The sequence below is a fragment of the Melopsittacus undulatus genome, chromosome 2 (genome assembly GCF_012275295.1).
Source record: "Melopsittacus undulatus isolate bMelUnd1 chromosome 2, bMelUnd1.mat.Z, whole genome shotgun sequence".
NCBI classification, from domain to species: Eukaryota; Metazoa; Chordata; class Aves; order Psittaciformes; family Psittaculidae; genus Melopsittacus; species Melopsittacus undulatus.
This window is the reverse complement of record NC_047528.1, coordinates 41904646-41920939: the sequence shown is the minus strand read 5'-3', so window position 1 is coordinate 41920939 and position 16294 is coordinate 41904646. Positions and strand designations below refer to the sequence as shown.

At 38.3% G+C, this 16294-nt stretch overlaps 1 protein-coding gene across 7 annotated transcripts in view; it reads right to left on the bottom strand.

The window, feature by feature from the left end:
- Positions 1-513: 513 nt before the first annotated feature.
- LMO7 (LIM domain 7) overlaps positions 514-16294 on the bottom strand; it is a 130059-nt gene continuing 114278 nt past the window's right edge. For all 7 annotated transcript variants that reach the window (XM_031048100.2, XM_031048096.2, XM_031048098.2 and 4 more), the window contains 10 exons: positions 16191-16283; positions 14442-14917; positions 12586-12651; positions 12205-12270; positions 10327-10379; positions 8196-8415; positions 6918-7187; positions 5437-5545; positions 3618-3720; positions 514-1251 (listed from right to left, as the gene is read on the bottom strand). In XM_031048100.2, the coding sequence (XP_030903960.2) occupies positions 1229-1251; positions 3618-3720; positions 5437-5545; positions 6918-7187; positions 8196-8415; positions 10327-10379; positions 12205-12270; positions 12586-12651; positions 14442-14917; positions 16191-16283 (1479 nt within the window). In that variant the 3' untranslated portion in view covers positions 514-1228. The remainder of the gene's footprint in view (positions 1252-3617; positions 3721-5436; positions 5546-6917; positions 7188-8195; positions 8416-10326; positions 10380-12204; positions 12271-12585; positions 12652-14441; positions 14918-16190; positions 16284-16294) is intronic.

Genomic DNA, 16294 nt, shown 5'->3' with positions numbered 1-16294 from the left:
ACAAATTCCTCTCATCTACATCCCATGTTTTGTGCACTGCTTCCAAGGAAGGGTATGTAACTGGGCATGAAAAGCTCTGGGGAAGCCACTGACCAAAGCAATTTGGGAGCCATTGCTGAAAAACACACACATTCCAGCTGCATTTGCAGAAGGAGCAGGCCCAACCCAAAATATTTTCAGCACCTCATTTCTAGCCACAGCAGAGGAGTTCTGGGGAACTTCTACCTCTTCCAAGAGCTGTGCTTCAGGGATGAGCATACAGGACAAAGAATTTTCTCAACACTTGTGTTAAATGCTAAAGGGAAAAACATGAGGAGCTTGACAGGAGAACTATATACCGAGTTTGATGTCAATGGTAAGGGAAAGAGAGGAAAGCACATGTTCCCGCACACATTTAGGTGGCCATTCTAATCCTCTCATAAAAAAATATTTTCCCAAGATGAAATTCAAACAATTTTGTATTTCAGCAAATCACCTTAGACACATTTAGATAGATAGAAAAAGAAAATCTCATAAATGCAACATCAGAAATTTTATTTACAAATATACTGTAATTCAACAACCATTCTCCACTCGGTTTGTGGAGGAAAAAGTGAGTTACATTTTTCAACTGGGAAAAGAGAACTTTTCCCTTTAAATGGATTCCACAGAATATTATGCCAACACCACTGAGCAAACAGATTATTCTTTGTGTTTAAGTTCCAAAAAAGCACGTAATTTTAGAAACCATCATATGGAAAGCAAACACATTTGTGTGCATTTAAATGCAGCTTCATATTAACCTAGTGAATTCACTTTCAGTATATGTCAAAAATAAAGACAGCAATTGCAAATATATATTTATATTAAGCTATTTCTCTAATGCTCATTTCAAGAGCTCAGAAACAAAATACCCTCTTCATATACCATTGGAAAGTCAACTAGTTGATTATAAGCCTCAAAAATATTTTGCAGTTATTACTGAAAATATATTTATTTTCTCTTGTGCTCTCAGTATTTGAAGCCAAAAAAGTGAAAGCATTTTCCCAGATATTTCCTTACTGCAATTACTTCCTTATAAATAAAAATAGTTATATAGAGAATACAATGCATTGCTATGGGGACTAGACAAGCAAGTGCTACTCTTAGAAAACACACACATACACACAATGCATATATTTATAGATCTACATCAGCAGCAATCACCTCTTCTTTTATCTGCGACAGTGGTTTCATATCTTCATTTGCTTCACATGGAGGTTGGTTGTCCAGCTGTTTGAGAGAGACAGCAGAAATTGCAATTAAAGTCTCACTACCGAAGAATCTTAATGACAAGAATTAAAATGTCCAAGTTAGAAACAGTCAGATAATGGTACTTCCAGTATCTACCGAAAACAGTAACACAAAGTAAGGTATACATTCTGAATCTAGCAATCCAAATTTAATGAACAATACAAAATTGAATTTAATCCAATTATAGCACTGCAGTATTTCAGGCCAAGTAATATTCCACAGAACATGCACCTTACGGAGTTTTTAAGAATCATTTTTAGCATTAGCATAGAAACAGGGTGACAGTTTTTCTAAATTTACCCTGCAAGAATTAAAATTTGCTAAATAACTGTAACAATATTTTAAAAAGAACTTTTTTATCTTCTCTGCATGCATTTGTGGGCATCTGCCAATAACCTGGTGTTTCGCTACAATGTCCCAAATTTAAACCACAAAATTAACATAAAAATGTGCAAAAATATCACACCATAAAATTACACTGAAAAATATCAATCCTAAAGTTTTTCAGACCTTTTAGCTAATATGTTCACATTCCAAACTAACAGATAATTAAGGTAGGCTGATTGTCAAATGCCAATTGCAAACAAAGTAATCTGCATCCCAGACCAGTGCTATGCTGTCAATATATTTTCATTGCAGTAATAACATAGGTGGTTTATGTGTTACTCATATAGCTAATTTCAATTACTAATCACTAATTTAAATGCTTTATTCTGTACCTACAGGTTCTCACAATTCCCAATTTGCTTGTATGTCATACAACTATGTTGTCAGGTGCTCACTGGCCTGAGTAGATGCAGTCTGAAGGGAAGGGAATAGAACTGCTTCCTCACAGATCAGCTCTGCTTCTGAAACATACTGTTGTGATTTTATGGGCTGTAATGTCAAAGAGAAACTAAATAACAATTTGTTAATGATAAAATTTTTGGTTCATGCCATCATCAAATTCCTGAATGTTGCTTTGGCAGAGAATAATAAAAAAAGATACTTTTTTTTTGTTTTCCCCTCAATATTTTTCCAACTCTTCTAGTACTTTTGCCCTCAAAGAAAAGGAAAAAATAACATGAGCAGGCTCCAGACTGAGTCTCCCACACATTTGGGTGCTTCAAATAGGAACACAGTCACTTTGGTGTAGTCTTGTCGTCACCAAGGAGATAAATTCTCTGAACATTATCTCAGTGAGATATGACCCAGTGCTATGGATCACCTCCAGATGGGAGTGATTCTCTTGCTCCTTCCCTTGATCACAATGGCATCCCTGCACCTAACATTAGCCTATGTTAATGCAAAGTTTTCTGATTTTAGCTTGCGAACCACAGAATCACTTCTGTGATGCAGGCAGCTTTTCCTCTTCCTGGAAACCAAAGAGCCTGAAAACAGCAACAGCATCAGATGCAGAGCTTCTCTGTTTTTTCAAGCTCAGCTTCTCAGCCAGCAGGTGTCCAAGTCCTGCTCAAATGCTGTAGCAGGAGTATCCTGTTCCCTTCACTGCCTTCTGGTCCACCATGAGAAAAATGTGCCAGCCTCATGAAGAAACACAGACATATTTCTCAGGAAGTAATTCAGAAATGCTTTTCCTTTGCTGAATTTCATAATTCTAGAGAATTCTGTATTTGCTACATAAACAGAGAGTCATATAAAACTTCTGAGACTCATCAAAATCAGGACGTTTTCTACCACCATGAGACTTGTCAAAATCAGGAGGTTGTCTACCATCATCACAGCAGAAATAAACCCTCAACACCATTATTCAAAGCCTTCACATCATGCTCCAGTAAATCAGAATTCTGCAAACCATAATAAAGGAAAAAAATTATACTGCACCTTTTAATTAAGATCTGTAAGTAAACCAATTCCTCCTGAACTTGAACCTAAATAAATAACCAATCACAGACCTATAATTCCAATAATAATAGCATCGTGAAAAGAAACCAGCATTTGTGCCACCTGCACAGGATAAACTAATAGCTTTCCAGGTATGCAACAGGACTGAGTTAAATACATATATTCAGATTACTTTTAAAAAATATACACAATTTTTCTAGAAGACTTATCAAGACAAGCCTGCTCTGCAACTGACAACTCCCTGACACCACTTTATCAGATCTATGAGGAAAGCAGGATGACTAGGCTGTCTGCTTGGAGCTGCTCAATAACAAGGTGGTAAAATCAGCTACCAACAAGTTACAAGTTAGGAATGACTACCCTACAAAAGACAGAAACTGGCAAGCAAACCTTAAAGCTAAACATGAAAGCTATTGAGTGGCTCGGCTGCACGAATGCTTGGGGTTGTAACAGAACAGAGAAGAGCTAAGACCATGCACACTGCAGTTTGATTGCCTTACTTTTAAATCTGATATAGCAGTCATTGCAGAAGAGTTTGTCATTTCGGATCCTAACTTCAGCTCCAGAGCGGGATCCTCCAAGGTCACATCCACAGGCAACACACTACATGACAGATGAATAATTAGCAATTCCTCACAAAATACCAAGAAACAAAAATGCTGTTCAAAAGCAGCTTGGATTATGCTCAAAGCAGCTTGAATCATAAACCCACAATCACTAGAAGCAAATGTATAACAATTAGTAGGTTAAAATGCAGCCAACCCTGAGAATATATTTTAAGGTGACAACTGGACAACAAATAGCAGAGATACACCAACTGAGCAAACAAACAACAGACAATTTTTTAGAGATTAGTGCATTAAATCTAATTTGAACTTCAGTTTCTCTGAAAACTAAAACTGGCTTGACACAAAAAAAGAGATTTTTTCTCTAGATGGCAACAGCAATTTTGGCACAGGACACCTGGGTGTACTACTTGCAGATTTCCATGTGGCATTATCCATTGCTAGTGGCCCTCAGCCCTTTGGCACTCAAATCAGCAAATACTCAAGCATGCCCAGTTTCCTGGGTTTGCATCTTGGAAACAAGTTCTTATTTAGAGGGAAGGGGCTGATTTAATTTTTCTTGAGTAAACACGATAGCTTTTGTGGTAACATTCAACTATTTAACTATGGTGGCTGAACATGTATTTGCTGTGAACACAAACCACCTCTGGAAGGAATGTAACCCAAAACATAACACACTCCTTACTGAATTTATGAAGCAAAATACTCAGCTGACTACAGAAGGCCAGTTAGTTTACTGGCTTAAATGAATAATAAATCTTTTGGATGGCAGTCTGTTCAACAGCTCATTAATCTTCAGAAATTTGAAAAACAAACTTGGTATTTTCTCACATAAGCTAGGAGGTACAGGTGGACTCCCTTGTACAGAATACATGTTCTGCAGAAAAGGAATGACAATTGGTCCCCATGAATCACTCCTGTCCCTCCTCCTCGGGCAGGCAGGACCAGGAAGAGCTTTGAATCAATGCTTTGTAATACTCCAGATGATGCATCTGAAGTGTTCTGAACCAGACATAGAATTCTCTTTCTTAAAGCCATGGAAAGAAGTACGGCCCCATGGCACCTCCAAATCAGAGTCTAATTCCTCATCTGGTGCTAAGGCAGGGGAACTAGAAGTGTTTTAACATCTCCTGCAGTCAGGCATTTATTCTTTCAGCTCTGTGTATACCCAAAGTTGACTGAAACTAATGTAACTGTCTCAGTGCTGCAGCTTCTGACAAGGGTTGAGTAGCACTAAACACTGCTTCTGGTTTGGTGCTCCTGGTTTTCTCCTGCCAGGTTAATGCCGTCCACATGCCTTGTCCTGGGAAACACCATGGGAAAACTGTCTGCTGGGATTACCTTAGAAACAATAGGTCTCTTTAAATGATTCAATTGCCAGGGTTGGTCTAGGGTAAGAACTTATTTATTTTTATTTATTAATAAGGACCTGGTTTCTCCAGGATAAATGCTTCAGCCACTTCTGATTTCTTGCTGCCTATTCAAGAAAGAATGACCAATCCCACTGTCAACATGCCCCTTTTACTTGCCAAAGTCCTACTTGTTACTTCTGGCATTTAAGAAATACTTGAGAAATAGTTGAGTGCTAAATGCCTGTGGATAGGACTGCCTCATGGAAATATGCATGCACCACACTGTCAAGAGTAGAAGGCAAAGCAAGTGATTAGTAGAGCCCCTGTGAGCATAACACTGAGTAGCCATGCGTGCTCCTGATTAGATCCTGTTCCTTCACGATGTGACTCCCAGCTCTCACCTTAAAGCAATGTAAATGATAACAAAGACCAAGAGACTCAATGATCATGGCTGCTCCTTTGCCCAGAACGTTATTACAGTATGAACAGATTTTCTTCCCACTGACTGACCTAAATATAGAATGAAAATCCTTAAAAACAGCTTGAAAAGTTTTAAAAGACAAAGAAAAGTTATCAAAAACTTTCTGAGATTAAAAATAAACACACACTGGTAAAAAAAAAAGTGGAATAAAAGAAAAAGAAAATGAAAATTAATATTATTTACAGTAGGTCTGAAAGCTAAGGAAAATTGAAGTGTCACAATCTAGATCAAAGTTACATATGAATGAACAAAGAAATTCTGTCATATTCTTGGGATATTCACTGTAAACAATACCTTCCTACAACACCTTCTACAAATAAACATAAGAAGCATATCCTTAAGTTTGGAAAGCAAGAACACAAGTTTTGTGTTCCTGCCTTATTTCTTATTTGTGGGGAATTATCCTGAAGGCTAAGTTTTTGCAAGCACCCCTGCCAAGTCCCACCATCTGCACCTTGTTAGATAACAGAAGGCTAGTCCCACACATATACTATTATGTTAACTCTTTGAACATAAGCCATACAGAGGTCAGATTCCAACGATCTACTGAGATATTATCAAATGGAAGTAAGAACAAGATAAGCAAACATGGTTAAGAAGGTAATCTTCTTACAATTATAAAGCATGTAGGAGCCTAGCTTTAAAAAGGCAAAAAAAAGTCAAATTATCACAAACTGCTTGAGAATGTAAGAGCTAGTAAATCAGTGTTCTGACTGCTGTTATATGTAATACGCGTAATTGTGTGGGGATGAGTCTCCGTAGTCTTATCCCAAGGTATTTTTAAAATGTTTTAAGTACATAAACCAGCAGTTATCTACCCTACCACAATGGTGGGAATGGAAGTGAATTCCATTTTTGTTTCAAAATATGTTGCAATTCTTGCTTTCTCCTCCTAGATTAAAAACAACATCCTACTCTCTAATTCTCCGGGGTCATGGGTTATGAGCATTCCTGAGTGCTCCTTGAGATGATATTGACCACATGCCAGAAAGGGGGGAGGAGAGACCAAGATGAGTGCCATAAAAAGTGTGGGTTTCAGGAATCTTTTGTTAGAACAAACATAAGAAAATAAATGTCAGAAATGCCATCTGGAGTAGGCAACCGTTTTGGTAGCCAACATACAGCTTGGAGGCTGGAGATTTATTATTCCAGTTCCTTTATTTTTTTTAACCAATGCCAAACAGTGATGACAAACCTGGGAAATTTTCTGAATGACTGGAGCAGGGAGGTAATACCACTCCAGATTTCACCATCCTGTCCAGCCAGGAAACTCAGGTAATTTTCAGACTTTTTAATCAATGTTATGGGCAAGGTCACTGCTGTAGGTCACCATATACACCAAGTCTGCTCACTATTGCAGCCCAACATTTATACCTTCCCAGCAGAAGGGCACCCACTCACCTGCTGCGTGTCTGGGAACCTGGCTGGGAAGCAGAGAGGGGAGACTGAGCCCGGGGGGCTGCCTGGGACACAGAGGGGGCCCTCTGAGAGGTGGCCACTGGAGGTGCTTTGCTGGAAGGAGTGCACATGTAGGCTCGGTTTGAAGTGGACACCGGGCGACCAAAATCTTGGTTAGAGGATAGAGATGAAGAGGAGACAGACTGGTTCATCCATGAGTGGTGCCTCCAGGAGCTTGTTCTTGAAGAATCAAGATTATCCAAAGATTCCCCTCTATAACAGAGGTACACATAGAGATGTAAATGGCAGTACAGCTGGAGCATATATTCTGAGCTATATTCCGATTTTTCTAAAAAAGAAGATCATTATCCTAGCATTTTTAAGATTTTCTAGCATGAATATGCTTGTCTGATCACCAAGGAATATGGTTCACATACTGACTTAGAATGCTTGTGTACAGTCCTAGTCTCATGGGAAAAAAGCAGGAGAGGTGAAAGAGAGGTGGCACTTAACCACTTAATAAAAGCAAAACATACTTCACTGCAGCCTTATCAGGGTGAACTGTATCAAAATCCGTTGTACAGCAACGGACCTCAGATACCAGGTTTGTTTTTGTTTTCTCCAAGGGATACCAGATCGAAAATAACAATCCACCCAGGCTGGATAGCATCGTCTACGTACAAGGTGTTGGCCCAATTGCCAAACACTCTCCTGACTGATAACTGCTGTTTTCCAAGTGACAAATCCAACATTCATACATTACTTAAAGCAAGAAACAAACTCCAGACTGACATATTTTTACATAAAAACAAACAAACAAACAAAAAGAGTATACTCCTTAGCCATAATAATAATTTCCACAAGAAATTGTCATGCTAAAATTCTTGAGCACATCTGTCAATGACAAGGCACACTACTAATTTCTACTGCTGGTATAGCAACCAAGAAATAAGAAGCCAAGTTATTTAGAGGTCACCTCCACATTCCTTGCTTATAGAATCATAGAACCAACTCAGTTGGAAAAGACCTTTAAAATCATTAAGTCCAACCATTACCCCAGCACTGCCAAGTCTACCACTAAACAGTATCACTTGCAAAAACCCACATTTAATCCCAGCCGCAATACAGCTACTTTCTTCTACCTGTGCTGCTGTGCAGTTTATTTTACAGCATTTCACAGACCTGATTTGTTTCTGTGCTCTGTAATAAAAGCTGAAGTTTAGAATAACTAAACAAAAATATTTGATAAGAGACCAAGTTATTTTTAAATACGATTCCTACCTCCTCATACTACTGCTGTATAGACTAATGGGCTCCTTATGTATACTGGAACTGCGCTGCCTAATCCAGCTGCTGTCTGTGTGTAGAGATGTTCTCTTTCTCATTTCCTGGAGGATTTGCTGTCTCTCCAGCTCTGCTGCAGACAGGTTGTGCTCCTTCTGAGACTTCTTCTGCGACTCACCCATGTTCCAGGACCTCTCCGAATACTTGCTCTGGGTACCTGTGTGGGCAAAAGGCACAAACTGCATCTAGACACCTTAAGGCACAAAAGCAGTTATCACACATTCAGTACTCTGACTAGAACTCCAACTCACCACACTCACAAGTTTCTCCAGTTCCTTTTTACAGCTGGGTGACCAGTATGAAACATGTCAACGCATCATTATTACTACAATCCTTTTATTCATGTTGCATTAATGGGCCTTTTACATAATGTTTAACTTAAATACAAATAGGTATTTTCCTTCACTTCAAGTGTATATGCATATATATTTGTATGTACATATATAGAATCATAGAAGAGTTAGGGTTGGAAAGGACCTGAAGATCATCTAGTTCCACCCCCCCTGCTATGGGCAGGGACACCTCACACTAAACCAGATCACCCAAGGCTTCATCCAACCTGGTCTTGAACACTGCCAGGGATGGAGCATTCACAACCTCCCTTGGCAACCCATTCCAGCATCTCACCACCCTAACAGTAAAGAATTTCTTCCTTATATCCAGTCTAAACCTCTGCTGTTTAAGTTTCAACCCGTTACCCCTTGTCCTATCACTACAGTCCCTAATGAATAGTCCCTCCCCAGCATCCCTGTAGGCCCCCTTCAGATATATACACGTACACTTATTTTTAAAAATGCATGAACTCTTCCAGTGCCACAATTTGGACTCTCCCTCCAATATGAACTAAAGCATTTATTAAAATATACAGTTGAATTGTGGGATGCTTTTTTTCCCTTTAAGAATTCATATTCTTTTTTGTCCTATAAGTTTTCTAGAATTCCTTCCTTATTCCAGGCACTACACACATTGCTTTATCTTGCCTTATATAAATATATATGTAAAGGGGTGGAGAGAAGGAAACCTTACAGAGAGTTTCTCAATTATTTGGATGTTGTGTTAACAATTCAGTTGAAACAAGATTTATGGTAGAGATGAAATTGACATTTTGGAAGGTGAAAAAAGCAAGCCATCCTTCTCCAATATGTGTTGACATGTTAGAAGGCAACAATTTTTTCTTTATTTCCTAGATGCAGAAATAATTATTTACAGTAAGATTAATTAAGAAAATTACTCAGCAATGCATTATTCAATTGAAATTTCAATCCCTTTAAAACCTGCTCTCTTTGTTCCTGGGTTTATTGGTACAGATTACCATTATAAAATATTGTGGAAGTTTACTTGCTCATTAGTTTTAATGACCAAGCTTTAATGTGTGAGAAAGCAATGCTGTCCATCTGCAACATATCATCTAATATACCATTTACTTTTCTATGGTTACTTGTGACTACTTCATTATACTGTATTTTAGACACAGGACTAGCTTTCAGGCATTTTCTACTGCCATATACTTATAAATTGGGTTTGTTTGCTTTGCACACATTCCTCTAAAAACATGTTAAGGTAACTGAAGTCAACTTAAGAAAGGCAGCGAGGAACTGAAGTCCAAGAAATAAACCACTGTGACAGTATCAAGGGCTGACTGCAGGCTGTGTTACTCCTACACTAACCAAAGTTAAAAGAGCAAACAGTTGTATCATATACATAAGCATCTTGGTATGCACAGCTTTTTTTATTGACAGAGTCACCATATCAAAAGCACATACATCTGCAACAATATACCTACATGACTGATTTAACCTCATACAAATATAAGTCACCTAAAATTCAAGCATCCAAGATCTGTTTGTATTCACTGCTATGGTCTTCAAGAGAGCAGTTAATCATATTTGTCCTTATATGTTGACTGCATGAATTTCCTCTTGCTGTTGAAAGTTCATTAAATTGGGCCATGGTGTGAATTTGAATTACAAAGCACTTTGACAATTCATTTTCTTATCAGAATTATGTGCAATACAGCTTTAGACAAAAAATGCATTTTAAAAAATAATGGAAATTGAACAGTACTTACCATTTCTGATTGTGTTAAATTCATTCAGTTCTGAAGTTGACTTGGACTTATTCCTAAGGATATAGAAAACGTTCATGCTTTTCTCTCAACTAGGAGACCTTATCATGGACAACAATCTTATTGCAGAGCACAGCTACACAGCACCTTTTTCATGAGCCCTTCTATCAGCAGCTTATGCTGTACTTAGAACAAGAGGCAAAAATACCCAAACTAAGACCAACAGGATATTAAGGGGGAAAAATATGTTAATACTTAGATGCCTGTAGGCAACCACCAAAAGTATGTACTGAAAGTTCCCAGTGTTTCAGGTAAAAGGGACCAATTATTGTGGTAAAAATAAGGTCTTTCCTTGTGGAAACTTTGTGAAGACTACATTCAGGCAGTCAAAGACACAGTATCTTTTAAGCAGTTTTATAATTGATTGAATGTCATAAAAAAATTAAAGCACCATTACTAGACCCTAAGCAAACCATCTTGTCAAACACTTGCATGCAGATTGTTCTCAGGAAATCTATTATTCACTGACTACACCCAGCAGCATAATTTTTTAACGGATTTTAGCCAGTAAATGTCATTCAATATAGAGGAAGACATATATCAAAAAGCTGGTTTGCTGCCAGTACAGAGCAGGAGCTTCAGCAACACCTCTGTGCTGTATGATCAGCCTCAAGTAACACAGCCAGTTTCAAAATACCTCAGAAAGAACCAGAAATCCAAAGCTATTACATTCATGTGTTTACAGGTACAGCAATGGCTGCACAGCTGTGTTCTGAGGTGGTCTTGTCCTTTGTTTACAGGTAAAGGATATATAAACAATGTCACATTTCTAGATCCCCCAAGTTGACTCTCTGCCCTATATTGCAGACCTATTTTATTATCTGTTTGAGAAAAAGCAACAATTTCAGTGATGCTTGTAGCAAACATGAGCTCCAAAGAGTGGATCAGTACACCACCCTAATGCCCACCTCACATATATACCCAAAATGTAATATTTAGATATTTAGATCTAAATTTAGATCTAAATCTAGATTTAGATCTTCCTCTAGTAACAGATCTATTGGTTGCACCCTTTAAGTTTTGGTGTTCTTCTTCGTATAAAAAAATAATATGCTCAGTCAAGCTATAGGAACTGATTAAATACACAGCAGAGGTGACCTTTCAGAACTACTGTGGGATGCTATCTAAGACAAAGGCTTTATATAAACAGTATGGATTTAGGTGACCAGCATTTTTTAGCCATAGCCCAGTGATTAAAAGTGAGAAGAAAAAGCTGTCTATTCAAAGTGTCCACATCTGCACTGGCTAATATGGTCTGTTGAAATAAAAACAGAACAACCCCCCACCAAAACAATGATAAAAATCCCAAACAAAAAAAACCACCCTAGCAAACAAAACAGAAAATATGCTAAGATAAGAGAGTGTAACTTTACAAGAGGCACATCTACTATCTTCCTGATAAATATGCAGCTGCTGCCTCTCACTTCCCTCCCTGTTTACTCTCTCTTAACTTGCGCAATCCTGATTGGGATGGCTGCACCCTAGTTTGTATAGCACGTTATGACACAACCACCATATTATCTGAAATAGTTTTCCAGCCATATAAGTCTAGTACCACCCACATATTTACTTCCTTACAGTTCTGCTTCTCCCAGTAAAATCCTACTGACTAACTGTTGTTTACAACACAACATATAATTTGCCAGAAGTTTGGCTGCTTGTTTTCTCAGTAGGAAAGCATGCCATAAAAACTGCAAAACACAGCAGCAATATAAGGAACACACTTAGCTGCCATGGTTAAAGTTTACTGGAAGTTTCAAAGCTTTCTGACACAGAAACAGTGATATTACAGTCTACGCTGAGATACAATATCACATCTACCTGTCTGCAAAAGACTGTCCAGGTTGCTCCTCAATGGTTTTAGAAACTTCATAACGCTCATAATGCCTGTAGAAAGAAAAAGCATACATTAGATTCATATAAAGACATGCATAGATATAAATATCTCTTATTAAAAATATTTGAAATAGATCTTTAAGGGAAAAAAGGAAAACAAAACCCCAAGCATCTAAAGCTCTAAGGAGGCTTAATTTTGTCAGAAACATGACAAAAGAAGGCAGGAAAGAAAAAAAGGTTGTCAGAAAAATTGCCTGAAATTACATTTTTGTAAGTGACAAGGAATCCAAACATGAGCATGCCAAAAAGGTTAATGTTTATTGCTGAAGATACTTTAAGCTGCTTAGTGATTGAATTTCTTATTACCTGTCAATGACAGGATGGCCAGCTCGATCCTCTATTGTTTTAGATACTTCATAGCGTTCGTAATGTCTAGAATCAAAATAGATACAAGAAAATGTGTATTAAACAAAAAACATTTTCTAGAAATTGAGCAGATAGTAAGCATACGTAAAGAAAATTTGGATGTGTTAGTAACATGAAAATACAGGCAAAAAAAAAAACCAACCCAAAGACTTTTACAGACCCTGCAAAAATGACTAGTATCAGTATACAATGATTGTCTCACCTGTTTCAAAGCCAGCAGGTGAGCTTTGTCCAAACTCAGCATTTCTCTAAGAGTTACATGTGTATTTGTATATAAGTGCAGTTTGTGGCCCCTAGAGAAACACTAACTTCCGCAGACAAAGCTCTTCCATCTGCCTGTTCCCAACCTTAGTGCTCTTTGCAGCAAGTATCATGCCCTCACAGATATTTATGTAACATTTTGGATCTCAAGTAATATCTTTGGATATAATCATAAAGCAGACATTTAACGTCAGATATTTTAAATCCCAGCTTCACTGACCTTGCTCCTTTACTATAAAGCAAAGCCATCCTTGTTTAGCAAAATGCATCCTTTGGCAACAAGCTCAGAAGCAGCGAAATCCAGTGGGACTAAGGCATGTATCAACGATTTAGATATGCAGATATTACAGCAGCTTAATAAGTTACTGCACAAAGTCCTATTATCTTGTAATTGGGGCAGGCCAATATTGTAGAGATATGCTGGTACAGCTGCCAAGAAAAACTTCTTTAGCTATTGTAACAACTGTGCCTCTGCTTTGCTCAGCAGGGATCCCAAGCAGCAGTCATTTACAATGAGCTAAAGTAACTCTAGGTCTCAATCTTCCCTGTAAGTATATTTAATTTTATAATAATATTTTCTTCTCTGAAGACTTAACTTGATACCGTAAGTTATCTTCAGTCATCTCTTATTACTTATATGAGAACAGGGGAAAATCCTCACAATAAACAGCAAAGCTAGTAATGCACAAGGCAGTAAGCTAAATGCACAAGAAATAAGGAAAATTTACTGGTTTAATCTGTTTCAGACAGATTAATCTCCCATGATGCCTGCACCAGTAGTCTGAAAACTTCTAGGCAAGAACATGAACATGTAAACTAATAGTTAGGGGGTTGTTGTTTGGGGTTTTTTGTTTGTTGGTTGTCTTGGGGTTTTTTTCTTAATTCTAGTGTTCTGGGATTTTTTTTTAAAACCAAGCTGCTGAAGAAGGTAATGAAAGAAACTTTTTAATGTTCTAGAATAAATAAATCCACAGTGGGTATTTCTAAGAAGCTACAATATCTAAGCCAGCATCAGTTCACTCATATACTATGATATCCGTCATTGACAAATTAACCCAGCAGTGCAATTAATCTTTATTGTAGCACTGCCAAAGTAAAATGAAAGAGAAGTTTGGAAAAATCAGACATGCATTTGTTGGAAAAGAGTTAACTTGGTATTTCTTCTGAAAGCCCTGTACGTTTAGCCACTGGTTCCCAATTTAAAAGGCTTATGCAGGGTTCTTAGAAAAATCTTAACAGTAAGTGCTTCAGGTCATCTTTCATTTGGCTGTAATTACTTTACTTATACTTCCTATTTAAAAAATAAGCAGAAGTGGGTTAATAGAGCACTTAACTCATGGGGAAAGACTGTGTCTTCTGCCTGATCCTTCCACCTTTAGAGAGAAAGGCTATCCTGTGGTATTTCGCACTGACTGATTGCACTACACATCGTACAGGAATACCCCTATATATTCAGGACATACACACTCCCATTAGAAATGTATTTGAATTTTTAATGCAGAAGGAATAGAGCACATCCCATCAGAAGTGCACACCTTTGGTACTGAGGCACCTCCACTGATATCTCTTTCTGCCTTTCAGCCTGACGTCTCTGCTCCTCCATCTCTGCCTGCCGCCTCTGCTCCTCCATCTCTGCCCTCCGCCTCTGCTCCTCCATCTCTGCTCTTCGCCTCTGCTCCTCCATCTCTGCCCGCCGCCTTTGTTCCTCCATCTCTGCCCGCCGCCTTTGTTCCTCAGCATATTGCTGTTCCCTCTCTTTACGTTGTCTCTCAAGCTCCAGCTCTTCGAGTTCCCTTTCTTGCTCAAAATGCAGGGCTGCTTCTTCCTGGATCCTCTGCTCCTCCTGATGCCTCCTCCTTCCTTCTTCCTCACCCAACAAGCATGCTGCTACCTTGCTTCCTCCATCTCCTTCTGGCTCCTCAGGAGCATATGCTTCAGGGCTTGCTCTCCAGCTGGACACAGACGGAGCTCGAGCAGGAACAGACGTGTTTAAGGTTAGAACAGACTGCTCCTGTAGCAAAGGAAAAAAAAACAAAACAAAAACCACCTTAATGTTTTTAGGGAATGGAGATGTTATTTAAATAGATTGCTCACTCAGAAAAGTTCATTTATTCTTTGAGGGAAGACTGTGTATAAACATCCCAAACACTTGCATTGCAAGACCCAAAGGGCATACTTTGGTTTCATGCTTTGAGCGTCTGCTAGCACATTCTCCTAATGCAAGAGCTTCCATTCCACGCAGCAGCCCTAGCAAGCGCCATGGGCAGCATGGCCACAACTATGTGAAATATTCTCCTTTCTAAAGTATCACATTTCAAGCTATCCCATTTCCACTTAAATACCCATGGAAAACAAACTTTCATGATATCCAGAATTTCCCCCTACTGTTTTGACTCAGAAACCTGAGACCTACCTAACAGTGCATACAGAAAGATATACACTGCAAGTGTGTATCAGACCAATGAATTTCACATTTCTCCTCCATTCTTCTACCATTTGAATGTCAAATCCTCAGTCCTACCACTCTGACTCTTCCCTCAGAGGAGAAAATGTCTTTCAGTGTTCAAAAGATGGTTTAGTTGCAGAGAACAAATACTGTTTACAGGTGCATGAAAACCTCTAATGATAGAAAAAATACAAAAATGGTTTACATTCTTGTACAACAAAGCCCTCTAACAGCTCGAAGAGCTTTCTTACTGAAATCCTAAGCCTTAAATTACAGTCTACTTATTCATGACTGTATAAACGCAACTGATCTAGCTAGGGTGCCTGAAGCAGCACTCACATAGCAATAAAGAGGAGGTATCTCAGATACCTCCCACACTCAGAGAAAACCTGTTCATCTTCCCATAAGGAACAGCCATAAAAGTCAGTATCTACAGTAACTACATGCATTCAGTGTTTTGAAACACATGATGGCAAATCTGAAGTTGATTTGTATGTAAATTTATCAGAGATAGAATGAGCTGGCTGCCAGTAACAAGCGAAGCATCTACAAACATGCCTCATGATGAAGTATTGAAGCAGAATTCCAACAAGTAACATCAGGAGGTAAATATACAGCAAAGGCGACTATTTCATTCTGGTCACAATAATTAACACATGCTGTAACTTTTGCTGATGTATTTCTGGTGTTAGTTACCTAAGCAATTCATAAAGAAGCCAAATTCAACAGGTCTCAAAACATCCCATTTACTCTTTCCTTCCCAATTTTGCAAATCTCTTTCTATCAATTCACAGACAACAATTTATTTTACAAAGGTGAAGCCATATTTATAGCCTACCTCAACAAAATACTTTGAGCTCTCTTTTTCTGCTTCTTGCTTAGCTCGTAGCCATTCTTCTCTCAGTTTTTCTTGTTCCTGTTTGTATTTCTCCTGTTAGGTTA